The 27,679-nt window shown below is 44.3% G+C and overlaps 1 protein-coding gene across 1 annotated transcript in view; it reads right to left on the bottom strand.

Moving 5' to 3' along the window:
- DNAH1 (dynein axonemal heavy chain 1) overlaps positions 1 to 27,679 on the bottom strand; it is a 67,575-nt gene that overhangs the window by 27,781 nt on the left and 12,115 nt on the right. The window contains exons 12-42 of the mRNA XM_039734189.1: positions 27,204 to 27,397; positions 26,113 to 26,338; positions 25,386 to 25,505; positions 24,510 to 24,592; positions 22,988 to 23,129; positions 21,742 to 21,897; positions 20,562 to 20,760; positions 18,540 to 18,793; positions 17,425 to 17,637; positions 16,575 to 16,739; positions 15,759 to 15,880; positions 15,098 to 15,203; positions 13,813 to 13,992; positions 12,798 to 12,938; positions 12,031 to 12,194; positions 11,533 to 11,646; positions 10,726 to 10,914; positions 9,634 to 9,739; positions 8,443 to 8,556; positions 7,968 to 8,117; positions 7,391 to 7,477; positions 7,099 to 7,285; positions 6,894 to 6,985; positions 6,271 to 6,425; positions 4,513 to 4,690; positions 4,204 to 4,398; positions 3,428 to 3,547; positions 2,645 to 2,803; positions 2,263 to 2,367; positions 957 to 1,097; positions 305 to 465 (exon numbers count right to left, since the gene is read on the bottom strand). Coding sequence (XP_039590123.1) covers positions 305 to 465; positions 957 to 1,097; positions 2,263 to 2,367; positions 2,645 to 2,803; positions 3,428 to 3,547; positions 4,204 to 4,398; positions 4,513 to 4,690; positions 6,271 to 6,425; positions 6,894 to 6,985; positions 7,099 to 7,285; positions 7,391 to 7,477; positions 7,968 to 8,117; positions 8,443 to 8,556; positions 9,634 to 9,739; positions 10,726 to 10,914; positions 11,533 to 11,646; positions 12,031 to 12,194; positions 12,798 to 12,938; positions 13,813 to 13,992; positions 15,098 to 15,203; positions 15,759 to 15,880; positions 16,575 to 16,739; positions 17,425 to 17,637; positions 18,540 to 18,793; positions 20,562 to 20,760; positions 21,742 to 21,897; positions 22,988 to 23,129; positions 24,510 to 24,592; positions 25,386 to 25,505; positions 26,113 to 26,338; positions 27,204 to 27,397 — 4,718 coding nt within the window. The remainder of the gene's footprint in view (positions 1 to 304; positions 466 to 956; positions 1,098 to 2,262; positions 2,368 to 2,644; positions 2,804 to 3,427; positions 3,548 to 4,203; positions 4,399 to 4,512; positions 4,691 to 6,270; positions 6,426 to 6,893; positions 6,986 to 7,098; positions 7,286 to 7,390; positions 7,478 to 7,967; positions 8,118 to 8,442; positions 8,557 to 9,633; positions 9,740 to 10,725; positions 10,915 to 11,532; positions 11,647 to 12,030; positions 12,195 to 12,797; positions 12,939 to 13,812; positions 13,993 to 15,097; positions 15,204 to 15,758; positions 15,881 to 16,574; positions 16,740 to 17,424; positions 17,638 to 18,539; positions 18,794 to 20,561; positions 20,761 to 21,741; positions 21,898 to 22,987; positions 23,130 to 24,509; positions 24,593 to 25,385; positions 25,506 to 26,112; positions 26,339 to 27,203; positions 27,398 to 27,679) is intronic.

The following is a 27,679-nucleotide window of genomic DNA, read 5'->3' as shown; positions in this document are numbered from 1 at the left end:
TTTCTGTAAAGATCCCCCACCAGGGTTTGCAAACACCTGTGCTGTGAAATGTAGTATTTCTGGAATAACTAGAATTGGAGCAACTTTTACCAACCCTCACTAATCCTTCTCAATTTCTTCCCATTATAACAAGCTATTATTGGTTCTCACAATCCCAGCTCAGATGTGCTGTGTGTCCTACATGTTATCCACAGTTATACATGCTCAGAGCCCCTTCAGATCTTGGGGTAAAAGTAAATAGTCAGGTTGATAGAAACACTGAGCTCAGGGATACTGCCTTTGCACACACAGAAAGGAATCTTGCCTCTTATCCAGTTTGCTGTCGATGAGATCCTGGGTTTGGTTAGAAGAGGTGCGTGCTGAAAACATCAGGAAGTGGGCGATGTATTTGTTAGGCAAGTTCTTCAAAAGCTTGTCTGCAATTGTGAGAGTCTTCCCAGTGCCAGTGGGACCAATGCAAAGAACCTAGAACCACAATCAGCAATGCAGCATAATCATGGGCAAGCAGCCTGTGTTTCCCAGAACTCTGACACTGACTGGAGGAAAGGCAGGTTACTGCTCTTTTACTCATTTGAAGGTTGGGAGAGGACTCTTGGACTTACTTTTCCCATAAGGTCAGCTGCTCAACACCAAAATCTCTTGGTGTGGATGGAATCCAACTAGAGGGGTATGAAATGGAACTGTAGGAAACAGGTACAGAGGGATGGTGATGGGCTATCTAGCAATTGCTGGATTTTGATTGAACAACTGAGTGTTGATATCCCTTTGGGGTGCTGGCATGGTGCCTGGGGACTGAATGGATAACTCTTAGTGCTTAAGCAGAGATTTGGAGCAGAGAAATACAAATCCATGGAAGTGGGAAATAATCTCATAGTATTAGGTAGCTGTTAAGTTCTGACTGCACTGGGAGAAGAAGAGGTTGAATCAAAAATTCAAAAACAAGGCTGGGCACGTACCGGCTTATAGTTGGTGAGCAACAGCTGCAGCAGATAGGCCATTCGGACTGTGTTCATCGTGGGCACAATAATGTCACAGAAGTTGGTGTCTGGAACCATGGTGAACTTTGCTGTAGGATCCAGCCACACCTCCCAGTGCACCTGAAAGATTGAACTCTGCTTAGAGGGGGCATCCATCCCTTCTAAGAAAAGGAAAACTATGTCTGCTATTTTCCCTGTCACTGTTCCTTGTGTAATAGATCAGATTCTGATGAGAAATTCAGGTTTCCAGCCCCTCTGCTAAGTCTTGCCACCCTTACCTTTCTGTATGGAAATGCTGGGAGTGTTTGACTCACTACTTTTGGGAGGGACAGAGCCGGAGACTTAGAGGTCATTGCCCCAGCAGCAACACAGCTGCCCTCCCTTCTGAGAACTGGGAGCAAAGCGGGATGGAGCACTTGTGATACCTGCAAGAATAGGAATTCTGCCCATGGCAGAGGGCCAAAGGGGGCTTATCTGGGCTCCTGTCTTCCTGTTCCGTGCTATCACCCACGTTGCACTCAGAGGCACATGAGGTTTTCTACTTGTACAAGATATGGATCTCTTGTGCTAGACTGAAGCTGCAGATGAGCCTCCCAGAGGCCTCTATACCAAATGAGATAGAGCTTCTGCCAGGGCAGTGCTGGAGAACACAGGAGAAAATCTACATTCCTGACCACCCCATGTTGCCTTCCCACAGAGACCACACTGGCACTTTCTGTTAAGCACCTGACAGTCATCTAGGGTTCTCTGTTTCATTTCAGGAAGGGGAAGCATTTTCCCTCCTTTTAAAATTCCTTTTAGCCCAGAGTCTGGTGACTGTCAGTCAAGATGACCCTGACATGCCCTACACCGCTGTCTCTTGTGAAAAAGATGGAATATTTATCTGCCTTGCTGCTATTCCAGACTCTGCTGCACATAGCTCTTCTGCTGTTGTTCACTGCTTTCTAACACAGACAGATCTATCCATATGATTTCCTCCCTGTCCTCCAGCAGCCACCCCTGTATCATCCCTCACTTTTCTGAGCACTGACAGAGACACCCAGGTCTCAACTGACCAGCTCTTGGCTCAGCTTTGAAAGAGCTGGTTCACAACTCTGAAGGCAAGAAACTGCCCTCTTGATTCAAGGAAAAGCTTAATTTTGATTTAAACATTTCTGTTTGTTTCCTATAGGCCTTTCTTCTTTGCCCTTAATGAGAAAACCCTACCAAATCTTGTAGGACTGTGCTGCTTCCTGGTCCCTCCTCCTAAATTACCCAGCTTGGAATTAAAAGTTAAATATTTCACCTCTTTACGGACTTCCTCATCCAGATCCTCTTCAGTACCGCTAAGGCCAGCATCATCCAGTCTATAGTCATAAACCAGTCCTTCTTCTGGGAAGAGCAACCGGATCTGTGAGAATAAAGCTGTGGTGAACCTGGCTGCCGCTCAGCTGAATTCAGAGGAGGGTTTGCACTACTTCAAGGAAGACTTTACTAACGGGATGCTACCCAGGCCAGGGGGCTCAGGTCTCTCCCAGAACTTCCAGCTCCAGGGGTCCCTTTGAGAGAGCGGCACACCAGATGGCAACAGGAAGTCCATCCAAAGCCTCCAGGCATTCAGCTCTGATTGCCATTCCTCACTACTAATTTCTCTATAATGAGAGAAGATCTGCTTTTCCTTTACTCACCCTTTCCTTTGCCATCTTCTTCCTGAGCCATGAGCTAAAGGCCTCACGACCTTGAGAATCTCCAGTAGCACCCACACTCCAGATCAAGGCAAATATAAACCAAGGTTCAATCAGCTCTCCCATACGAGCAGTCTTCTCCCGGGGAATTGTCTTCAATCCCTTAGAACCAGAGACAAGCAGAAGAAAAATTCTCAGGTATAATTAGAGCACACAAACCCCAGACTCTTCTTAATTTGCTCATAATTCTATTCAGCTTCTAGGTAGTTTTTTCTAGCCAGTTTTTCACAGGCCTTGTTAATATCTTATGTGGATTAAAATTTGTTGTTTCATTGGTGTACTTGAGAGACTCCCTTTGTTGAACTAACGTTCCTCAACAGGAGATGGGGAGAAGAATTTAGTCTTAGGTTTTTAATTTGAAAATTGTCCAGCCTTCTTCAATACTAATCCTCAAAGGACCTGCAATCTGAAGTGCATCATTGCTCAGCTCTGATCTCTGCTTTCCCCTCATTCTCCAATTCCCTCTGCTATAAATAAAAGTGAACCTCTGCCCTCCCAGTCTGGTAGGCATGGAGCTTATCTTGTGTTCCTTCAGTGGGCAGAGCATAATCCTTCCAGGTTTACCTGTGATTTGCTGGATGCTGTATTACCTGCTGCCACACAGATGAGCTACAGCATGACCTTTCTGCACCAACATCTTGTTCTCTGGTGACTAACCCTTTCCATGACTTAGCGTCCTTAAGAATTACAGACACAAGTAACAGTGATAGAGGTAGCAAAATCTACCTTAATGGGAACGAAGGGCTGATACTGACATTCCAAGAGCACGAGGAGGCTCATTGTGAGGTTACTGTCTGTAGAAGTAATTATCTCCTTCACAGAGCTTCGTAAAAAGTCGATGGCCTCCTGGAAAGACAGGCAGGGACAGCTCAGTGTCAGCATCCAGCACAGCTGTCTTTGGTTATATCTTTTTGTTCACCTCCATCATGTTATGTTTAGCAGGGAGACCACGACTGAGAATGCTGCCATTTCCAACTGCATCCCAAGTACCACCATTTTTACTGGAGAAAAGCAAGACAAGCTCCTTGGTTCAGTCTTAACACCAAGAAACCTCTGGGCCTCCCTTTTGGTTCTGTGCAATAGTTACATGTATCTTGTGCTATCACTGCTGTTAAATGGTTTGCTCCCTTTAGAGCCTTCCTTTGTAGCTCCAGGTTCTTCATTAAAATAATGGCTTATCAGCAGAGTAAAAATAACAGGACTTGTTTGTACAACCGTCTCCCTGGAGGGGCTCCACTCTAAGCTGTGGAACTGCACTAGGGATGGTTTTGTCCAGAAGATAATTTTAAAATGAAATAAAACCAACTATAATGACCAATAAGACTTAGTCACATCTACAGAGATCAGTGAGTAACTTCTATTAAAGCCACAAAATTCACAGAGAAGTTTCCATGATAGATATTATGGTAGGAAATGTTCCCACAATGGCATTTAGATCCAGGCCTTGACAAGACTGGGCTGGTTGATGTTCAAGATGACATGGAAAGGCTGGAACAGCTCACCTGGAGGAATCTCTTGAAGAGAGATGCCAGCTGCTGTGCGAAGCGCTGCATGACTTCTGGCATATTTTTCAGCCAGCATTCAATGAAAGGGTCCAGCCCCAAAATGCTGGGTTCCAGGTAAACCATGCCACAGCGGGAGACTGTGGCAGGGGAGGCAACAGCCAAATCCTGGACTTCAAACATCATGGTCATGCCCTGGAAATTAGAAAAGAAAATAAAGGATAAGGACCTCTCAGTTTTGAAACGTATTTCAGTGCAGGGAGGAAGGAGTACAGACAACAGGCAGCAAAAGTGGGAGGGATGAGTTACCTCGGTCATCTTGATGATTTCCCCTGAGCTGAGGCACAGCTTCTTATTGTCATCAAGTACTGTGTTCATGTTCTCAATCCACAAAGCATCCACTGGCCCATCAAACATGTACCACTTCTTGTTGGAGTCAGCGGCCACGGTTCCCCGACGCATGAGTGTGGAAAAGATCCCGTCTGTCCTGAAAGGCAGGAGGAAGGCAGGGCTTGGCCCATTCTGCTTTTGCTGAAATAAATGGCAAAGTTCCCACCACAAAAGGCAATCTTATCCTGCTTCACGTGTCTCCCTTATCTATGAGCTGCAGAAAGGTCCACCTCATTCCTTTTTTACTGAGACACATCTCAGCCTGAGTGACACCACAAAACAATTTCTTTGAGCATCAGGATCTGGAATTTGTGCCATTTAACTATAAAATGTCAAGCTTCCCTTTAACATCTCTGTCCTCAGTGAAGAGTAAAGAGGCCTTGCTAGCATCCAGTTCAAGTCACAGGCAGATTATCTGCTCTCTGGAGGTGCCTCTTTGTCTCTTTTTCTCAAGGTTAAAAGGATAAATCCAGGCTAAAGAGCATGACCCTACCCTCTTTATAACTGAAGTTCCCCATCCTCAGCTGCCTGTGAACCCAGGTGGTGCTGGAGCTGGTGATCAGGAGAACAGACACAAGGAATGCTGGCTGTTGACAGCAAGAATTTAATCTGTACATGGAAACCTTGAGCACAGTTTCCATTCAGATCCTGGACTCGACTCCTGCTATTAAATAATTATTTGTTATTTTTATAATACTAGTGAATTCCAGGGTATTGTTACTGAGATCAAGGGAAAACAGTCTGTTCTAAAGCTCAGCTGATTAAAGCAGATGGATTTGTCTGTAAATATATTTTACACAATTGCTGTATTTTTCTTTTTTGTCACATTGACATGCCCGTGTAGAGTCACATCATAAATAAACTGTTGAGCTTAATTGGAGCTCCTATAAAATGTCCTTCAGTAAATATGTACCACATCCTAAGCTGGGAAGCTCTGGTCACAGCATCAGTGATGTTTACTGGCTTGCACTTTTCCCAGGCGTAGTTAGTTTTATATATGTTTAGTTTCCCTCATTTTACAGAACACAGTCTTTAGCTTTGCCCTGAGACAAGTGCTGGCTGACAGGGCCAAAGGGAGATTCACACTGCTTCTCACATCCTAGCTTATGGATAAAGTGAGCTGCAAAGTCAACCTCAGGTCACATATGGAAACATAAGCAGTAGGACCAGGCTATAAAGAGGGCAAGTGGGCTATTGGTTCTTGTTTCCAAACCATGTAAGCAAGCAGGAGCCCTGGCAACAGGAATGAAATTCCTCTTTATGCCTCAAAGTCATTCCTCATCACTCAAGGATACCAGAGTATTTATACAGAACAATTCAAGTGCGCAGTACAGAGGTCACTTTTCTTCAGAAGCAAAGCAAGTGTTTTTAAGCTGCTGTATCTTAGGAGCAGGGGCATGTGCTCCAAAGCTATTGAATTATTGTTCTGCAGTTAATGCTGCGAGCTGAGCTGCAGGAACTGTCTGGGCATGTGCTGGCAGACAGGCCAAGTGCACAATGAAGGATGTCAGCTTAAATCGCCGTGACTGGCTGCTGTAGCTTGGTGGGGATAAGGACTTGATCACTTCTGGTTTTATGCCACCACCCTTAAATGGTTCTCAGCCTTGGAGAGAAGACGCTCAAGACCAGAAAAGTGTTTTCTGTCTGGAAGAAAGGAAAGAAGGTTTTGTACTTTACCATTCATGCGTTAGCAAGTTGAATTCTCCATAAAGCTGGCCCATTGTGATGGATTTGGGATTCAGTACAAAGTACTGGACTGCTTCGTAATTCCCACCACTGGCTGCAGGCTGACCTTTCAGTGATGTCATTGCAGCTGCCAGGACTTCATAACTCTGCAAAGGCAGGACAGCCAGAGAGTTCACTGCCATGGCTCCAAAACAACAAAGCCACTTGCTCTCATAGCAACTGCATTCAAATGCAGTGAGAAAAGAGACATAGTGAAGGGTAATATCATAGTATGGAGATGCCTGGCTGAAATAAAAGTACAGAAATTAAGTACTCTATATGCAGTGGAGGACGAAGTTAGATCTTGTGTGCAAGAGGCCTGAAGCACCTAGAGAGGTCAAAGTATGTCTCAGCCTTAGACATGTGCAGCAGAACTAATGAGCTTCATTCTAATCCCACAGCTCAAAAGCGAACCAGTAATATGCCTCCCCATGACTATAAATTATTACTAACAGGCAGCATCTCTGTGCCCTCACTTCTAGGGAGAGAAGCTTTAAATGCCAGTATGGATCTTCTGTGAAACTTAACCCCTGCATCACTAGGTAGGTGGGTCCAGCACAGTGTCTCACCCATACCTTGGTCTTCCCAGAACCTGTTGGTCCCACCAGCATGAGGCCGTGACGAACTACGGTGGTCTCGTACAGCTGGATGCATTTAGTCACAAAACCTGTACAGGAAGATGATGCAGAGTGGGCCTGGGAATATATCTCTTTCTCAGGGCAGTATGCTGGACTAAAAGCCCAGGTCCAGAGGGAGCTTGTGGAGAGACTTTCCCCTCACCATCAACATCCTTTAGATTTGCCTGGATGCAGGATTTGCGGATGGCTTCTTCCAGGATGCCATAATCAACAGGGGTTTCTTTGATATTCGGAAATAAATCTGAGACAATACCATTGAAGAGCTTGAGGTCATCCTGCAGGAATTTGGGTACGTTGGCATCTCTAATAGCTCTCAGGCAGATCAGCTCCTGCAAGGGTTTGAGAACTCAGGACTTCAGAGATATTTCCTCTTGTATGAGGCTGCAGAAAAGGCCCCATAAGTCTATGGCAGTGTAAAGTACAAGCAAGTTTACCTCATCCATATCAGGATTCTCTCTTTTGAGATTGCCAGCTGTTGAGATTACAGTCTTCACAGCTCTCATCCCAAAGTCATAGTGGTCCTGAAAAAGGCAGAGGAAACAATATCATCAGATAGAGGAGCACCACCTAAAAAAGTAAACTTAGGCATGCACTCAGCTAGCAGGCAAGAAAAGAAAAATGAGAGTTATGCCTTCAGAACAATTCTTCCTTCATCCAATCCTATTTTCAGTATCCTTCAAACAACTAATTAGTCCTCAGCTGTACAGTCTATGCATGAGGAAGATGAGAATAAGTACACAATGAAAAATTCTGGATGGAAGGAAAAGCAGGCAGGGCTGTTTAGCTCAACTGTCCTACCACTGTAATCCTTAATAGGATTTAAGGTGAATCCAAGTCCAGCCACAGGAGCAGAAACAAGAATTAGAAAGAAAGAAGGAAGATGAAGAATGGGTGTAGTGACCTTTCTGAGATATGCTGTCACAAGGCACCAAGAAAACAATCTGGGTACTTCATGCCTAGGCTGAGAAAGTCTCACATTTAAAAAACAGTCTTGGACATTAAGGCATCTACCTGGGAGCTGAGCTGTTCTGACAGTAGTTTGAATGTTGTGGTGATCTTCTTTGCAAGGACTTTGGCTTCATTAAACCCGAAGGAGTAGAGTGAGATCTCAGCAATCATGGAGTAATCTGGGACCATCATAGCCACAGGACGAAAGAGAGCCTGGAACATACGGATCCAACACAATGTTCAAAACACTGCAGTTTCTTGTTTTTTTTCCCAGCAAACTGAAAAGGCTGAGTATCCATTCCAGACTGTTTAGAGGACACAACATGAGTGTGCCTGGCAGCTGTCACTGCAGCATCCCTGCAGACTGCAATCTGAACAGTGCCATTTCCTTATACATGTGGTTCAAATCTCACAGTGATTCTGGAGACACTTCAAAAGGATCACACCCTAACTCTTGTCATGGACACACTGATGGGTCCAGGTAGCACCCAGCACCTTTATTGCCCCTCTTTCTTTCTGTGCAGCCTGCCCTCCTTACCTTCAGGTTATCAGGCAGCTCAGTGCGCCCAGCGTACCCTGGGTTCATTGTGATGAAGACTGCACAGGATGGGACCAGTGGGATCTCTGTGCCTTCAAATATGAAGGTTTCCACCTGGAAAATTAAAAGTATGATCATCCTCAAAGAACAGAGACTGACCTGCAAACTAAATAATGTAGCAGAATCTTCCAAGAGGAGAACAATAGCTTTAAGTTGTTAAATTATAAAGCACAAACACACACAGCTGCCCACAACAGTAGTGACTCAATCTGGTCCCACTGCAGGAACCCAGTATTACCACCAATATTTTTCCCTGTATAAAAGACTGGGCTTGTGGAAGATTTACTGATAGGTTAAATTTTCCTTTTTTTTTCCTTTAAACTCTTGAACAGACTTCTATCCCTTCAGCTGTAAACAAACGTCTTCCCATTTATTTTGCACTAGAGATCAGACCTGAATTAATTCATGGCAAAGAGGGCAAAGAGAAACCTAAATCCTTTTTAAAGCTGTGTAGGTAGTGATTTCAGATGGGGGATAAAGTAATGCAGAAGAATTTACGGAGAGCAAGTTTCTAATTCCAAGCCAAAGTCAAGGAGATTCAGGTCTTAAACCTTCTGAGCCTCCAGAGAACAAAGCAGAGGCTGGCTGCTAGACTGGCTGACAGCTGAATCTCCATTAAAGCCAACAGTTCACAACAATTCACTTTACAGTGCAACTCTGTGTGCACCAATACCTGTTTTTCTGCACATACTGGGTTTTGTGAATCCACCAAAGCTTGGTTAACGCATTTGGACAAATTTGGTGCTGAGCAATTAATGTCAGAACACTGTCTGCCTTTATCACAGCTCCAGTTTAGATGAGCTCAGTGGATCTGTATCAGAGTGTCTCCCACACCAAAGTCTGCTGGCACTACAGCTCAAGCTGAGAGGTACTTCAGCCTGTGAGAGTGTGGGCAACTCTGGCAGCATAGACTAAGGTGAAGTTAAAAATTCCCCTGAGGATGTTGACTGTAATGGACTGATATGATGTGCCATAGTTAGGACACTGTTCAAACCTCTCCTCAAGGATGCCTGTTAAGAGCTGCCCCTGAGAAGTGAAGCTTGAAGGTGTGTGGAGAGACAAGGGCTTGCCTGAACTAGCTCAAGTGGAGATTTTTTTGCCTGCCTTTGCATCCACATGTTCCCTACATACCCTCTGCTGCTGTGCTTTCTGGATGGTTGTGATCTGCTGGGCCACCACAGACAGCACCTCGATATCGATGCGGTTGAACTCATCGAAGCAAGCCCAGGCACCAGAGCTGGGCAGGGAAGGAAGAATGAGGGGAGTCAGGAACACCACACAGGAGCAAACTTGCAGTCAAAAGTTCAGCTAGATCTAGAAGGTATATATCCACATACTGGGTAGTGACCACAAAAGGGCCCTGATGTCCCATGGCAAACTGACACAGCCACTGTGTCCTGTTCAGTGGACAACCTGACTGTGCATCCCAGGCCATGTGATGAATGCCCATGGCAGTATCCAATCCTATATTTATCCTGGGACAAATTCTCCATGTTACACATTTGAGCTTTAAAGAGATGTCATGTTGAATTACTGGTTTGTACCTGAGCTCTAAGTGTAGCAGATACAGTTTAGACAATGCTTAAGTCCATTTTTCAGAGTTTGGAAAACTATATATAAAGCTGGAAGCATGCATATGAGGAAGGTGATCTTGCCACAAGGCAAGCCTTAAGAAAGAAGTTAAATTACTTACAAAGAAAACATCTGAGAAAAGAATATCAGCTTTTGTTGGAGTAACTAATTCAGATTCACCAGTGTGCAACAGACTAATTGGACCAGCTCTGTTTGAAATGTAGAGAAGAGAGAAGCCTCTCTGAGAGGATCCCTCAGGGCTTAGAGCAGTCTCTCTTGGCTGCTCAATTTTGAATACTCTCAGCAGATTCTCTTCTTCTTAAGATTAAGCAGCTTGTGGGCTGAATCTCAGTCCAACATGGATGATATTAAAATAAAGGCCAAAGCTGCAAACATTTGCACAGGTGGATTAGTGCATTGTGGATTAGTGCAAAGCATTTCAATTTTGCCTTAAATGAACAAGGATCTCCTTTTATCTCTTTTTTTATAATTGGATCAACTGTTCCTCCTTTCTGGCTGGAATTTTAACCTTGCTCGTTCTGGAACTCAGTAACCCCCTTGCTAGGTCTTTTCTTGGTTTTTTTTGGGGTGCTATGAAAAACACCCACCAATTCCCAGTGTACAATAATGACACTCAGCATTTCACTGTACCTGGCTAGTCCCTTAAAAAACTTGCCCATTGCCATAAAGTCAAGTTGGTCAGAGCAGTTGAACACTACAGTCTGGATTGCCAGTGCTTTGCCCAGATCTTTTGTTGTTTCTGTTTTGCCTGTTCCTGCTGGTCCTGCAGGTGCTCCTCCAAATTTCAGGTGCAGAGCTCCTGTAAGTGTCAGATAACACCTACAACAAAGAGGAGACCAGATGATGAAGAAAAGTATTTGTACTACTGATTTCAGCAAGGAGACATATGATCTATACAGCTGGAGACAAGGAGGAATCCATCATTCATTATTCTACAAAACTGCTTAGATATGCAGCATTCTGCAAAGGAGTTAGAGCTATGTGGCCTTGATTAGTATTCACGGGGGTCTGCATGGATAAATCCCTCTGCCACTGGCTAGAAATTCATTCTGCAGAAAAAGGACATTTACAAAAGGGTAAAACTATTATTTCTGCTGCATATTCTAGAGTACTAGCTGGTTTCTAGAAGAGCTCCTTAGCTATCAGGTGGGCATTTTAATGAGAGCACTACATTAAGAATTAGGAGAGTGCAAGCAATCAGTCTGAGCACTGACCACACAGAATACAGTAGCAACCACTGCCAGGGTGCTCCTGTGCACTTGTCTCAAGTAGTCCTTTACTGTACAAATGGATTCTATTTACATACATTAAGATGTAGGACCTGCATGGTCAGATCCTTGGTTTAATCCCCTTCATACAGAGGAAAAAAAAAAAAAATAAAAGAAAAAAAAGAAGTGCATTTGTTACCCAGAAAACCAGAAAACAATATCTCTTTACCTGTCAGTGAGGGGTGTGATAACCAGACGCCCAGTGTTGCCCAGATACTCATAGCCATAGATAAACTCAGCATTGACTGCTCTGATGTACAGGTCTCCCCTTGTCCAGTAGTATCTAATGGTGAGTGAACATGGCATCAGAAAGATAAACACTGCCTGGCAGACAAAGCAGCAGCTCATGAGATTACAGCCTGCAGGTTTGGAGAGCTGATTGTCAAGGGATTTCCCTCACGAGAGCAGGAAGGATAAAGTACCACCACAGGGTGGTCTGGAGTTCTTACAAGACCTGGGATGAAGCATTGCACACCTTGGCCAGGAGCACGGCCTTTCACAGTGAAACATACATGGGTTAGTTCACATTGCCTTACAAAGAAAATGCCATCAAAGCTAGATCTGTCTCATAGGCCTGTTTCCATTTGCCATGGACACCGCTGAGGGGTAAGGAGAATGGAGCCTGGCCAGGGAGGCCAGGTGAGGTTCAGCAGCTGTGCTCTCTCACCTGAGCTGGGAGATCCACTCAAAGTCGTTCATGCTCGTTACATTCTCCTCAATCAGCTTTGCTGCCACGTCCTTGGCGTGGACCTCGATCACAATGAGAGCTGACAGCACTGCTCGCTGCATCTTGGACAGCTTCCCACGCACCAGGGCCACCAAATCTCCCAGCTGGGGAACAAAAGGAAAGTACCCTGAAGCAATCCTCGGTACCACAACACAATCGAACTCAGGGTGTGCTGAGTCTCAGATCATATGCTGTGCTCAGGCAACTTCTGCCTCTTTTTAGAAATACAAATGGTTGCTCAGAAAGCAAATATTACTCAGGGCTGGCTCAGAGCTGAGTTTTGCCTACACCATTATGATGGTCAGGTGAAAAGAAAGAGTTGGAGCCACTATGAAGTGCAGAGCTAATAAGTCTCAGGTATTAGGTGTGATTAGATATGAAGGATGCAGTTTTCTCCACTGTCCATCACTTCAGTTCTTCACCTTTGGCTTCTTGGGTAACCCCAGAGAAGTTATATTTCACCTTGTTATAGGGTTCAGGTGGTGATCATATTATCACTCCTGTATAACATTTGAGGTTTATTATGACAAATACCCTAATAATTAAGTAGACAACCTGTTTTATCACTTGTTTTGAACAGTGCTATGCAAAACCGTGTCTCTGTTTCCTCACCAGTATTGTCCTGGCTGTATTTATTACTTGTCTGAGGTCTGATGACTGAAAAGTCTCCATCTGGCAAAATCTCACCCTTACATTCATTTTCATACCTGAGCACTCAGCTGTGGGTAAAGCCTGCTGGACAAATCTCCAGCCTCCAGAGCTTCAGACACTTCCTTTGTCCAGAAAATCTGGCAGCCAGCAATGACCACTTGGCCAGGCCATTCCAAGACCCATTTGGTACGTGGAGTCTTAAAAAAGAAAACATAGGTGTGAAAAAGGGGGGAAAAGGTGGTAAAAAAAAATTTTATTTATTTATTTATTTGTTTATTTATTTATTTATATGTCCTCTTGCTCTGAGAGGCATGATTAACAAATCAGCACTGAATTCTTGTGTAAGAGGATTTTCTTTTCTTTCCCTTTCACTTGCTGTGAAGAAATCACCTTTGGGCACTGGGTACAGCATGTATCTTCTCTCCACTATGCCACTTGCAGTAACCAGTTACAACTAGCCACTAGCAGGTGATCTGTGAGACCCAAAGAATGTTTCTCCTCCTCTGGCCTATTCTAACTTTCCTCCTTTCCAATTTTCAGTCTGAATAAGAAAAAGTAAAAGAAATATCTAAGGCCTCTTTATTTTTCAGCCTTTCTCCCTACCTAGATTAGAAATTTCAATTTTACACCAGCATAGCTTTTATACAGAAACCAGAGCCATGATGTATCCCCTATGCACTGACTGAAACCAACAATTCATGTGCCCTGATTACTTGTACCAGCCCCTGGCACACTGCATGAGACATGAGAGCTGAAGCAGAAGATCCTTACAAAGAGGAAGTAGTCTGGAGAGATGAATAGATATGGATTCAGACAGGGTTGTTCCACGCTGTAGGAAAGCTGTGAGAAACTGTGCAGGGTTTGCATTCTGCTGGAGCACCAGCTTTTTGCCCAGCTGCCCATTCTGCACTTACAGGCACACAACTCTGTTAAAGGCTGTGTTTTGAAAGTGGAATAGAATAGAATAGAATAGAATAGATCCCAAGTTCATCAGCCCCACCTCTGGTGACCTCTATGGCAAGCCTGGGACCAACACATCAGAGACCTGCCAGTCTGTGATAGAACTCTTACCTCTGGATAAACACCAACTGATTTTTCTATGTTGTCCCGAACACTGGCCTTCATGGATTTCTCCACTTCCACCAGCCAGTCCTCCACATTCTCAGTGGGAGTGATGGCAGAAAACATCTTCACCTCTTCTCCTTCACCAGAGTACATGTGTGTGATCTGTAGGTTTTCCTGGAACTTCAGCTAATGGAAGAAGCACAACAGGAGATATGAGTGGAGGATTTCTTTTCTATCCCTGCCTTCCTGCCCCTGGGGGACAGCCAGCCTACACCAGTGTTTGCTCATTATAAACCTAGTGCCAAACTTGGTTGCCAGTAGTGATAATAAAGTGTGAGACAGACGTGTAAAATGACCTCTCCAAATAATGGAAAACGATTGTACGAAAACAAGAGATTCACATTGCTGGTGTGACTTGAGTGAAGCAAATCAAATTATAGGTAGGATGAACATTTCTCATTGCCTGTCTAGGATTCAGACCCTTGACTCCTGCTCAATTTTGTAGATTCAAATAATTTCCCTTGATGTCACAGTGCCTGGTTTTAAGAGTAAAAATTTAACAGCTTCTCCGGTGCCCCAGCATATCACTGAAAGTCCCCTTATTTATTCCAATGGCTTTGCACCATGTTTCCAGTTCAATTTCCTTTCTATTTTTCCAAACTAATGACTAGGAGATTGGTTTTACCGTCTGAGTATTGTGGTGGTTCGAGCTGTGACTAGCTATGGAGTCTGAAGTCTATTAGGAATAACAAAAAGGAAAAATAGCCAGGTTAACTCCAGCTCCTAAGCAGGGATGAAGGCAGAAACTTAATTCAGCTCAGGCTTGTTCAGTCCTTGTCCCTTCTGGGGCTGTCAGCAGGAGTGGGATTCTATCCTAACAAGGTGCCTGTGAGTAGAAAGCTAAGTCAGAGCTATTTCTCCTGGCCTTCATAGTGAGATGGACACACATCTCCAGAGAGAGTGTCCTCCCCTCCTAGGATGGCTATCTAAGTGAATTTCTGTAAGTCACCCTTTGCAGATGCCTGTTTCCCCCCCACTGTGTGAAGGACAACCAAGGGTACCCAGTTCATGGGCAGATTCCTAGTTTTGAAATATCTAAAGTGAGATTGCTGGAATCCCAACTCAGGACAGGCAGCACCTTCCAATGCCTATGTACAGGTACAGGTTCCCAGAAGACACATTTCCAGAGAGCAGAATGTGAACATTCCTCCAGAACTCAGAAGGCCTCCAAGCTCCCACAACACAGCTTCCCAAAGGTGGGCCAAGCCACTCGTGTGCTTGCTGTGCCTACCCGTGCAATGTTCTCAAAGCACTTGTGGAGGTGAGGTTGTACAGCAGTGGGATCTTTTGTCTGGGACAGGATTTCCAGCAGCTCATCATCTGAAAGGAAGTAGAACCTACAAACACAGAGGGAAGTATGAGGAGACGTTCTGTTTACTGCAGCAGCAAGAGCTAAGTGCTGGCGTGATGGGGAACAAGTTTTGCTGAAGACACTGTTTCTGACTGCTCACTGATCTCTTTGTATTTGTGTAGATGAGCAGCCACCATCCAGCCCTCACGCTTTCTGTAGAGACAGACTTCTCCCTCTGCAGAAGTCAGTTATTTTCAAGCAAAGAGGGTTTATATGAGTATCAAAGAATAGAAGTCTTCCTTCAGGGAATAAGAGACAAAGTTACTTGGGGGTTTTAATTTTACCCCACCCTTTCTACATAAATCCCGAGGCACAGATATGCAACAATGCTACCAGACTGCCCTTAACTCACCACATTTGTGTGTGCCTGTTTTCTCCCCATGAGATGGCAGCACTGAAAGGCACAGCTTTGCTTATGCTTGCAGGCCATGCATAAATCCTAAGCCTAGGTGGTTTTTGCAGAATGAAGTGCAGTGAGCCCCTCCTTTCATATTTTCTGAAAGAGGGGAGTGCAATCTAGCCCAGTGAAATTTGGGGTTACCTGGGAAAAGCGGCTCTCTTTGTCTCCAGATATTCACTCAGCCCTTTCTGCACAAGTTCAAGTAGTTCATTACACTTTTGCAGCATCTTCAGTAGCTCTGGATCCGGGCACAGAGAAATCACCTACAACAGAATGTGTAACAGAGGAAGCATCAGTATTCTGAGCATGTGGGAGATAAGGCAATGGAGATAATTGGGTAGCCCAGTGATGTTACTGATGGGATTTAAATGACTCATTCACAGGAATTCTCAGGGATCTGGAGAGATGCAAGCTTTGTGGGTAAGGAGGGTAAACAGCCCTTATGGAGACAAGCATTTCTGGGTTCCCCTAAATACCAGCATTTGTAATATGGAATACAAGAAGTGAAGGAGTCCTGTGAAGTGGAGACTGGAGAACAGAAGAGAGCAGAGCACTGCCACCAGGACACAAAAACAGGCAAAACCAATGTTCTAAACAACGTCAGAGAATCAGTCTTGAGGAGGAATTGAAGGAGTTATCTTATGGATTACAACCACTGCAGGTTACAAGAGTCATTAAGAGGCAGGGAGTCTGTGTGTTGAGGAGGAGGAACCTGGTGGGGTGGAGACTTGGTAGAAGGCACTACAGGGAATGGCTCTGTCCATTCAGGCACCAGAAAAAAAGGCCAAGTTCCAAGAGAGGGGACCAGCACAATGCCCTGGGCAAGGCTACACAGTTAACACAGTGCTGCTCATGTCCACACCAATATGAAAACAATGACTCAAAGACACAGTCCTTGTGTGAGCATAGCTCCAAGGTGTTTGAGAAACCTGCACTGGCTTTCATCAAGGCACATACCTCAGGGTTTGCATTAGCCTTGCTCATGACAAGCCTCCAATCCTTATCCACAATGTTGTAGCGCTGGCTTTCCAAGGGGAGCTGTCTTTTGATGTCCTCTGAGCTAAAGATTGGCTCCAAGTAAAGCCAAGAACGCTGACAGTTCAGCCACTCCTCTAGGACATCCTAGTGGGAAGCAAGAAAAGCATATCAGGACACCATGCTATGAACCTGTTGAACAAAACCATTCAAACTGTGCACCGGAACATGTTTTAAAAAAACAAGAAAGAAAGAAAAAAAGAGGTGATGCAGTACTTACACCTTCCATACTTCTAAAATCTATCTACAGGCTCAGGAGCTGGAATTTCCTTTCCAAATAATTAACAATTTCCTAGCACTCCCCTTTCCAAAAGTTTTGGAACTTTTCTCCTGCAGCACTGCTATTTTGCTGTCACAGTCCTCCTGGGTGCTCCTGGTTTGATGAGCAAGTGCTGGCACAGTCTGGCAGATCCTGCTTAAACAGCAGTCTCCATGTGCTTTCCTACACTGAGATGTGGATGATTAGCATGGATTTCACAGGGTTGTAAGAATCTCTACGGTCCACTTGGTACAGTATGATTAGAGAGACCAGTAACATCTCTCACAGCAATAGGCCAGCTCTGGCCCCACCAAACCACGTTACAATAGGCAGCAAAAGGGCTGCATTACTTTCCTAGAGTCAGAGGACTTTCAGAGGCCCTATTCTTCCCTGAAGACTGACACTCTCTTGACAACTGCCCTCCCAGTTCCCAGCAGCAACTGCACAGTGTCCATGTCCAAGCACGGCCCAGCTGCCTGCCTCCACCACACATGTGTGGGTAAAAACCAGTACCTGTGTCATCTTCAGCTTAGTTTCCCACAAGTTCATTCTTTCCTCAAAAGGTTTCTTGAAAGGTGAGAAAGACATGCTCTGAACCAGGACAATATGATCATCTAGGAGCTGAGAAATGTCATCGGTGCTTTTCAGAATATAGGTTTTTGTGTTTTTGTAAAGAACCACGATGAATGAAACAGATTTCCATTCAGCCTCTATCTTGTTGAGTGCCTGGAACAGAGGGACAAGCAATTTAAGTTTCAGATACAACCTCTGCAAATGGTTATCCCAGTTTCCACAACTCTCTTAATGCCACACTGTAGAAAATGACATATTTTCACTCCTGGAATGCACTGGAAACTGCAGCTCTGTATTTTATACATGGCACAGCCAGCAACAGCACATTTCCTCTGCATTGCCCACAGGTTCAATACCTCTACACCAGTGCTGAAACAAACACCTTGAGGGGAAAAAATGGCAATTTCACCTCCAGGCCTGTTCATGCTGTAGATGCACAGAGGCTGCCAGAAAAGGGCTTATTAATGACTATGATTAATGACAGCTTTGACAAAAGGGGAACTATCCATTGGGAACTTGCCTGAGATTTCAGAGAACAAGAGCTGCCAGAAGGTCAAGACCATCTTAGATCACATCTGAACTGATGAACTGAAGCTGAAAGACTATTTAATCTATGAATCTTCAGAGCTAGAAAGGTTTCCTTGCACGTTTACTGGTTTAAAGGATTTGCCATCTCTGTTTCCAGTCACAGCTAATCCCTCTGATATAACATTGAATGGCAGAGTGCAGACAATCAATTTATTTTAACTTAACCAGTTACTAATCCCACAGTGAGGAGTGAGACCCCAGCAGTGGATCAACATAACCATAAAGTAGTACTGTTAATGCCACAACTGAAATTCTGCACAAGACAGAATAAGTTCTTCTACCATGTGGAAGTTGTGTGGCCACTGCTCCCTTCTGTAAGGACAGCAACCTTTTTTACTTGTGCTGCAGAATGTGTCTAACACTCTGGGACAACAGGAACATCACCCAGGGCACATCACCATCACTGCCTGCTCAACAAAAACCTATTTGAGAAGCAAGCAGAGACACAACAAGTCCTCTCTTCTCACGTTTTCGATGGCGTATTCCTTGCTGGCTGTCTCAGCTACTTTGAGAACAGTCTCCATGTGGTCCTGCAGGTTCAGTTCCAGGCAGCGACCAAATGTCATGCTGGGCTCCAGCTGGACCTCAGCCTTGACCTGGTCTGAGAGCATCTCCCAGTGCCGGCTCCTCATGCCAGGATTGCGCAGCCCCTGGATTAAGGGCACGTACTGCTTGAAATCAGTCATCTTATCTCGAAAGTCCATGGCGACACTCTGGCAGTCTTTCAGGGAGAAAAACACAACAACAGGGAGAAAATCAGCAACAGCAGTGTGTGAGGAAGTCGCCTTAAGGAACCTCTAGAAGCTGTCTGAAGCCTGATGTGCACATAGTCACATGGTATGGGGTAGGTAAGCAGCAGGTGAGAGCACTGGAAAATGCAGGTTGAAGTAAGGAGGATATGAAGGCTCTCTATGTGGCCACTAAGCCAGGATTCAAGCCTGCTCCCAAGAAGCAGATCTGCCCATCACAAAAGGCCTGTTACAGGCAAGCCCATGCTAAGCTGAAGTGTGCCTTAGGCTAGAGCTCACCAGAAGAAGAGAGGCAGACAAATTTAACTTCTTGATATGGACTGAAGCATGATCATCTGCCAGTAGATATTTTGGAAGTTCCAGTCATCATTTCAAGACATTCACTTCTTAATAAACCTGCATTTTAAGTTATCTCACAGCACAGCTCAGGTCACCCTCAGAAGATGGATACTAAGGAGCTAGAAGCAGGCTGGGATCCCAGCCTGGAAATGGAAAGTGTGCAGGAGAGGCCCTACCAGCCTATGGCCATGCTAGAGACATGTACTTCTGCCTCATAGGAAGGACAAAGTGAGGGAGAGGGCTTTTCTCTCTCAGGGCATCCTAGAAAGTCTCTACACTGTTCACATCCTGCCTTTTTATTTTTGGCTTGTGCTACTGTGAGTAAGACAATGGGTAGGTAAAGAATATGGGACTTGCTTCCTTTCCAAAATCTGGCATTAGCATGTGCCCCCTTTTATTGCACCCTGCGTGCTCGCAGCAAAGGTGTGATCACCTCATGATGCTTGCTGGGGATATGCAAGGACAAAACAAATATCCAGGTAGCAGAGAATATTGCAACGAACACAAGCAGGTATTCTTAGTATTTCTGTTTATCATAATGATTCATAGTTACTCATGCATCCACTCATCACCTCCTCCATTGGGGCTGATTCATGGCATTGTTTAAGAGCAAGTTCAAGTTAAAAAGGATGAATCAAAAATCACCCACAGCAAAATATATTTCAATCTAAGCCATCTGGCAGGAGATTTTAGAATTAGCTCTACAGAATGACCAACACATCTCTGAGAATCAGGGAATGGCAAGTTAAGCTATGACTGAAATCTCAATTTCAGCTTTATTAGGAGAAATGGTCAAAAGACCTTCATGTGAATTGCAAGGGGTGAGTGCAATCATCTAAACTTCATACACATTCAGGCAAGAAGGAAAATTGTTATTATATTGCAGAGATCATTTCCAGATTTTGCAATTTCATTTTATTCATAACAAAATCAAGACCTCTTCTGGTTTTCCATTAAATGCATTGGCCAATAAAGAAAATAAGATTGGCCAAGAAAACAGCACCTGCAAGACCCAGATTCAAGTTCCCTTGCTGCCTGACTTGCATGAGGGCTTAAACCCACACGTCTAGCCAGTGGGCTATATAGTAACTCTCTGTGACTAGCCTGGATTATTGCACTTCATATATATATATATATATATATATATATATACACGCACACTTAGTAAATACTAACTGCAACATCAGAGGGTGGCTGGTACTTCAAGCCTCTAACTAGTATCTAGATGTGAATCATCACAGTTTCAGGAAAAAAAGCAGAAAATAACTTTGTTAGCATTTTCCCAGCTGTCTCTAACACACGTGTGACATCCTGATAACCCCTGTTTAGAGCACTCTGTGACATGCTTCACATCAAAATGCTGATATGCACCAACTTCCTTTCCCCAGACTGTACATCTACCTGGTGAATCCTTGAACTGCTTCACACATCTCTGCATGCTCTTAACAGAGTCATTGACATTCTTTTCTAGCTCTTCTGCCTCAATTTTAAGGAGAGAATCATTCATCCAGCTCTCATTCCACTTTATCCAGTCTGACACCGTAGTCCAGAGATCATAGTATGGCTGGAAGTCCTTAAGCATCTTGTTCACCCCACTGTACTTTAGAAAGAAATTAAAAATAACGTAAACAACAAGTGTATTTACCTCCAAACAACAGCTACATGTCAAAAGGCAAAAAAAACCCCACCTCTTTTTTTAATCTGAAGCCAGCAATGAGAAAACATGTATTCCAAGAGGATATATCAGACTACCTTCTCCTGGGCCAATAATGTGTATTCCAAGGGAGAGCAACCAGCAGAGCTGGACTAGACACATTCAGGCCATCATACATCCAGTGGAGCTGTGCCTGCACCATGTGTGTGGCATGGAAAGCACTCTTTCCACTCGCCTCTACAAAGCTCTCCTGCAGAATGAGGAGATTTTGATGGATAGGCCACACACCAGCAGTGAAAGCACACACCATCAACATATTAAAACTTGGCTCCTTACAGGGAAGGAGAAGTAACCACAGACTGAAGGGTAGGAAAGGATCATCATGTGAACTCCACTTCTGGTCTGCAGCCAGACTTGGCTGGATGTGGATGACAATGACTCATTGGCAGCTGAGTAGCTACAAGCAAAATGAGTGTTTACAACTATATAAACTGTTGCTTTAGGAGAACACCATGCTCCAAGCCCAGCCAGCTGCCAGCACCCACTCTGCAACCACTTGCATTCACACCTATAGGCCTCCAGCCTTAGAGAAATGGATGCATCCTACCTGCTGCTTCAAGACCTTCCCCAACCAATTTCTCCCCATGAACATTCCTCAGATCTCACCGTGGGCATCTAGAGTCTCTTACAGAAACAATGGAAATATCAGACCCTGAGCAGCCTTCCAGGTTTGCCTGGGATCAGCTCTTCTGCAGCCCAGTGGAGTGATGAAGCAGTGTAGCCAATGTACAGGACCGAGGAGCAGTTCCCCAGATAAACCAAAACAGCATGAAGCATTCCTTCCTGAGGAACTATGTCTCGTTATTTGCTCTACCTACCACCTAGAAATCCCAACAGAGTCCTGTGGGTACAGGACCTGACACTTACATCGGTGACTTTGATGCCAAAGAGCCTTTCCCTGTTGTTGTAGAGAACTGCCATATCCTGGAGCTCCTTCAGCTGCTTCCGGACATCCCTTGCATCTGCAGCCAGCTCGTGGGCTTGGTTAACGTCTGACTGGACAGAAAATCCACCTACAGTCAGCTGGAAGGGAAAAGGCAGGCACAAGTTGGGACTCTGAAGCTGAGTGCTGCTTCTAGAGATAACAGCTTCCTGGTGTGCTCTTTGTTACATTCAAAGGCGAGATTTTTATGCTCGTGATTTCACCTCCCCCTAACCAATTTCATTTCTGTTTAGACCATGATGAAAGTGGTGAGGAGAAGCAATAACCACTGGTCAGGTGGAGGAAACTGCAAATGTGATGACCAGCTGCTTCTCTTTTTTGTGACAATATTTAATGCCCAAGGAATAGGAACATAAGTCTGTGCCCAAATTTGACGATGAATTTACACTGATATTTGCTACAGAACCAGTAAAGTGCAAATGATAGCTGTACTAGTCACTCAGTTTGTTTCCAAGAATTGTTTAACAACACATAACGAGAGCTTCTCTAATAAATTTCATGTTTTGTTTCGATGGGCTGGGTTTGTTTGTTTGGTTTGGATTTTGCTTTAGTATTTTGTGTGGGTTTGTTTTTTATTTGTTTGGGTCTTTTTATCCAGTGTTGGGGTATTATAATTTTGGTAACCTGTTTCCAAGAAAATCTAGGTCAGTGATTACACCTTTCTAAAATGGCTTTTTCCCCCTGAATTTAAGAGTTTGTGAGGAAAAAATAAAATTCAGACTGTTTTAGCAGGCACCAGAGATATCGCAGCTCCAAAACTCTGCAGTTATTTCAGGGTCTTTTCCCACAAGATGAGTTCCATGGCTGAATGCTGTATTTTCCCCCTTGATGGCAGCGCATCACAGGAGATGCTCTGCAGGGAGCTGAGTACACAAAAAAGAAAAAGGAGGTGCCCATGTTGCTTGAGCACCAAGAATTGGAACACTGTATAAACACTTTATCAATGAAAAATGAGTATTTCTGCAGAGTCTTGTCTTTCACACAAAAAGGAAACTCTTAATAAAAAGCCAACAGAAAAAAACAAGGGAGGGTGTGTTGATATTTGGTCTAACAACACATTTACACCAAAACTCATCTGAGTAAAATCTCATCTGAAAGTTTCCCACCTGGCTGACCACAAGAGATTCAAGATGCCCTTCTATGGACAGTTCACTGTCAGGGGTTTAATACCTGCATTTCCTCCAGTTTTTCTTGAAATGCCTTCTGATCCGAAATCTGCGTTTTGCGAAATCTTTCCTCATCGTCTATGTGCTGGAGCCGAACGGACTCCGAGTCCATAGACATTTTCACTGGCCAGTAACTGGCAGTCCACCTGCACTCACATGATACAAAGAGACAAGCTTTTTGAGCATATGTTTGAAATGCTGAAAATCACAGAATGAGAAAGCCAAATCCCACCAAACAAGGAGGCTTTACAACAACAGAAACACATGTGGTTTCAACAAAACATTTTTTTTCCAGCTTGTCTTGTTGATATGCAGTCCTTGTGACTAGGCTATTCAGCTGGAGAGAGCTGGGGAGAAGTGGAGGGCCTTTTTAAAAGGAACAAATCCACTACACTGGTGAAAAGCTAGGAGACAGCAAAATAACAGTTGGCATCCAGAGGGAATGTCTGTCTTTGAATGTATTTGCAAGGAACTGAAAAAAATGGGGTCAGAGTCTCGGCTTATGGCTTTTCAGGGCTACTGAAAAAGCCAGTCTCCTGTTAAGCAGGGCAGTGAGGGGCCAGTGTAACCCAGATACAGGGAAGCCCTGGATTCTGCAGAGTGCCCTGGGGAGAGTGCTGTAGATCCAGGAAAGGCTGCACAAATTGGCTGCTCACGCCAAGGCAGGTTTCTCAGCTCTTGCTCAGCCATAGCCCACCTATTACTGCTTCCATTTGGACCCTCAGCCTGTGTGCAATGCCAGGTACAAGCCTTGCACACTACACTCACAGGAGGTCACACCCCTCCAGCCCCTGGGCATGCAGCCATCTCCTACCAGTCCTGCCTGTGGCAGTGGGAATACCTGTTCCAAGCTGGCTTGGGGCTGAGCTGCTTTCCTGCAGCTTCTGTGGGGCTTTTGCACCTTGCACCCCATGTTTCTACTTTTAGGAACACTCTGCAGAGACTCAGGTTGCAGACATACTGGACCAAGTACATGTCATAAGAGAAGTGCTTCCTGGGCTGAGCAAGCTGTAGAAGCCTTGTAGCTGTGTTTGTGAGCTGACTCTGCTATTGGGGCATAGTCAGGCGACAACTGAATAATAAACCAAAAAGGAAGATGCTTGGAGAACTGCAGCAACAATAAGGGTTCAAATTTCTTCCTAGTCTTAAGAAAACCCTGGGAGTGTTCCTATCTTGGAAGCGTTCATTTAGTTTCAGGCACAGCCTAAACTGTGCACTTTGAGACCTTGCAAGTATCTAAAAAAACCCCAAAAATAAAATTAAAAAAAAAATCCACCCAGAGAAAAGGGCTTTAGTATGTTAAACAGGTTAATAGCTACCAGTTTGCCTTGCCCCAGGCCAGAAGGCAGCATGAACTCACACTTCTTGTCTACAAACTTCATTTCAAGAATTCAGTGCTCATATAGCCTGAGAGACACTTAAAAGTTCTGCAGGAGCCCTTGATAGACACATGGCCCCTGAAGCACTGAGAATGGTAATTGCTGAAGAGTCCCACTTTGACAGTGGGAGAAATGCCTTGTGCTCACTTGTCAGTGAAATCTTCTTCGGTAAGATTGTAAAGGAAGTCTTCCATGACCTTGTAATCTTCCATGACTTCCTCAATCAGTTGCTGCACAGGGTGAGAGAAAGAGAAAAAAAGTAGACACCTTTAGACCATGCTGATTCCAAGTCTCTGGTGTACACCTCATTTTCATGAGGTGCCTTTGAAGAGCGTTAGTCACACAAGCTTAAAGTGATGTGGGCTGCTTCTGTGCTGTGTGAACAGTGGGAATGGATTTACAACCCCTTGTTCTGTGAATGATCATGCCATCATCACTCTCTGTTCTATGGGAATGAAAAGAAGTGTGACCTAGTGGATAAAGTGCTGGACAGAAATTGAGTGTTTTAGGTTATCTTCCAGGTTCCCTCATTGGCATGGACGAGTCAGCTTACAGCTTGATGCCTTTGTTCCCCATTTGTTCAGCTGGGAAAAGGCATACACTTCAAATAACTTTGAAATAACTCGGTGCTAAAATGTCCTATTAGAAAAAATATATTAACAGCAATTTGAGCACTGGGTAGCAAAAAGATTTTCTTGAAAAGAGGATTCATTTTTAGAAGATAGCCATTCAGTACACAAATGCAGAATGGATCATGAATGCAGCAAAATGCATACGTAAGTATTTTAGGCAAGATTTTTAACTGCTATTTTGTTTTGCAAAGAGATTTAAATTTATGATATGTATATTTAAAAATACAAATCTTAGGAATTATAAAAATACAAAGCCAGGAATCTCGTGGCACTGCACGCAAAGACATGCAAGTAAAAAACTGGAGTTCTGCTTCTGAGACACCACACATTGCATTGACAAATTTCCTCCTCACTTCCCCTGATGTCCTGTCCCAAGGAGAGCCTGTCCTACCTCCTGCACTGCCAGCTGCTCGGGCACTCCCTTCAGCCAGTCCCGCAGCTCAACCAGCTCCTCAATGTTCTCTGGTCTCTCATGCATTTTGGTGCTGATGACTTCATATGCGTCACAGATCTGCAGCAGGACACAGCAAGGACCATCAAAGAGTCACCAATTCCTAATAGACACACAGGGAAACCTGCCCTGATCCACCCACTTCCCATTCTGAAGGTGTCTAAGTGACGAGTACACAGTCCTGTTCTGGTTTTTCTTTTTCCATCATCTCATTGCAGCTTCAAACTGAATGAGACTGCCAACAAAGAGGAAGAGGAACTGCAGGTGTGTAGTGAAAATGATGCTAATAACAGATTTAGACAATCAGCTGGCAGAGGCAGTTGTCTATATTCCAGTTATCCTCAGAGGAAGCAGGAGGACTTTTCAGTTGTCTACTAGACAGATCTTTTCAATCCACCAACATACTCTGTAAAATGGCAAGGTCTTGAAGAATTTAATCCCAAGAGCTACAGCTTTCAGGCATGTAATTTATGAAATACATTTAATTCTTCATTTGGTTGAGTTTGCATATGTCCTCGATAATTTCAATTTTAAGTAATCAGCCCAGTGTGACCTTTAAAATATCCCCATTAATATGGTCTTCTAGTCATTTCACAAAAACACAGCAACTCCAAAAGCAGGACAGGACAAGACAGAGACACATAATACATTGAACCAGTTAACTTACTTTCTGCACCTGTGAATGGAGGGTTTTAGCCAGCATGTCCAACATGGCAGTGGCAAGGGCTTTGTGTTTATCAGACAGACTAAGCCTAATATGTTCTATCCTGACTCGAAAGGGGCCAATGATAATAGAACTAGGTAGAAGGTGGTCCAGGGTCTCCTTTTCAGACAAATATGTGTCTACTATCTTTGTCACCTCCGGGGTAGGTGGAAATTGCTCTTCATAGTCTCTGTAAATTAAAACACCAACAAAAAAATGGCCATGTAGACCTTAAGAATATTTGAGCATCCAGGCTGTTTGTGTCCATTCAAAGGATCAAGACATGAAATTAATAAGGCATATATTTACACAATAGTTGCAGAGTGGCATAAGAGCACAGATATTTTAGCTGTAGAAAAGGAGTAGAAAAAAAAAGATGAAAGAGGAAACCCAAAGAAGAGAGGGAGAGACAAAATAAAAGCACTAGTGTAAACAGGGCAAGATCAGGAGGTACTTCAGGGGAGGGTAGGTACTTCAGTATATTCTGGGGAGAGACAGGAATTTCTCAAATGGATTTGTAAATTGATTAAGCTGGAATAAGAAAAAAGAAAAGGGCTTCAGTCCCACTGTTTGGAGAAAATGTAAGACGTAAACAGAAGTCCATTAAAGTAACAGAGGCTAAAAGACAGAATAGGTGCAAAGAGTTTTGGCAATGAAAAAAATGAGGATGAAACAAAAGAAAACATTACTTTCTACAGAATGCTATCAGCCTGAGCAGACACTATGGGAAGGAGGTCAGAGTCAAGTATGCTAACTGGATTCTCAAACAGGATGATTCATTTTTAGGGCCATTAATATCTCCAATTACACTGACGAGCATGACAGGAATGTGACTGCTGTCAGAGACAGAAAGACATTCCCAGTGCCACCACCAGTGTCCTCTAAAAGGATGGACTGTCACCCATGACTGGAGGCAGCCTCTGACAGGGGCCTGATCTCGCATCTGAGGCACGTGTCTCAGAACAGCCCCACACTCTCACATCAGCAGATCCACACAGCAGCTTCCACAAAGGCTTGTCTTTGGGGTCACAGGGGTTTTGTCAGAAGCCACTCACTTTAGGAAGTACTTGATGTCATTGTTATTTATCTCTAAGAACTTCTCGTATCTCCTGCCGTAGGCTTGGAGGGGGATGCCAGCCTTTCGAATGGCCGAGCGCAGAGCCTCACGCAGCTCTTCTACTCCTGGCTCCTGCAAACCCACTGATTCCAGCATGGGGGTGCCTGTGATATCCATGTTCTCCAACACATACTGCAAGAGGAAGGAGAGAGGTCTTTCAGGACAAACAGAGCTAACTGTGCCTCCTCAGGAGAGGGGCAAGGCAATCCCTGGTGGCACCTTCGGGAACTCTTGCAGTCCACACTCCTACATTGTGTCAAGAATTGTTTGATCAGTATTATGCACCCTCCTCCCCAAAGAATGAGGATCTAGGGAGACACAGGGCTTTCACAGCAGCAGACAGAAGGATGCATATGCAGAAGAGACTTGCATCAAACAGAATTGGAAACAGTGCTATTTCCTTTTTGAGTCTGC

Source organism: Passer montanus, unplaced genomic scaffold, assembly GCF_014805655.1.
Source record: "Passer montanus isolate IOZ18808 unplaced genomic scaffold, ASM1480565v1 scaffold9, whole genome shotgun sequence".
NCBI classification, from domain to species: domain Eukaryota; kingdom Metazoa; phylum Chordata; class Aves; order Passeriformes; family Passeridae; genus Passer; species Passer montanus.
Note: the sequence above shows the minus strand (reverse complement) of the source record. Positions and strands in the feature narration are given on the sequence as shown.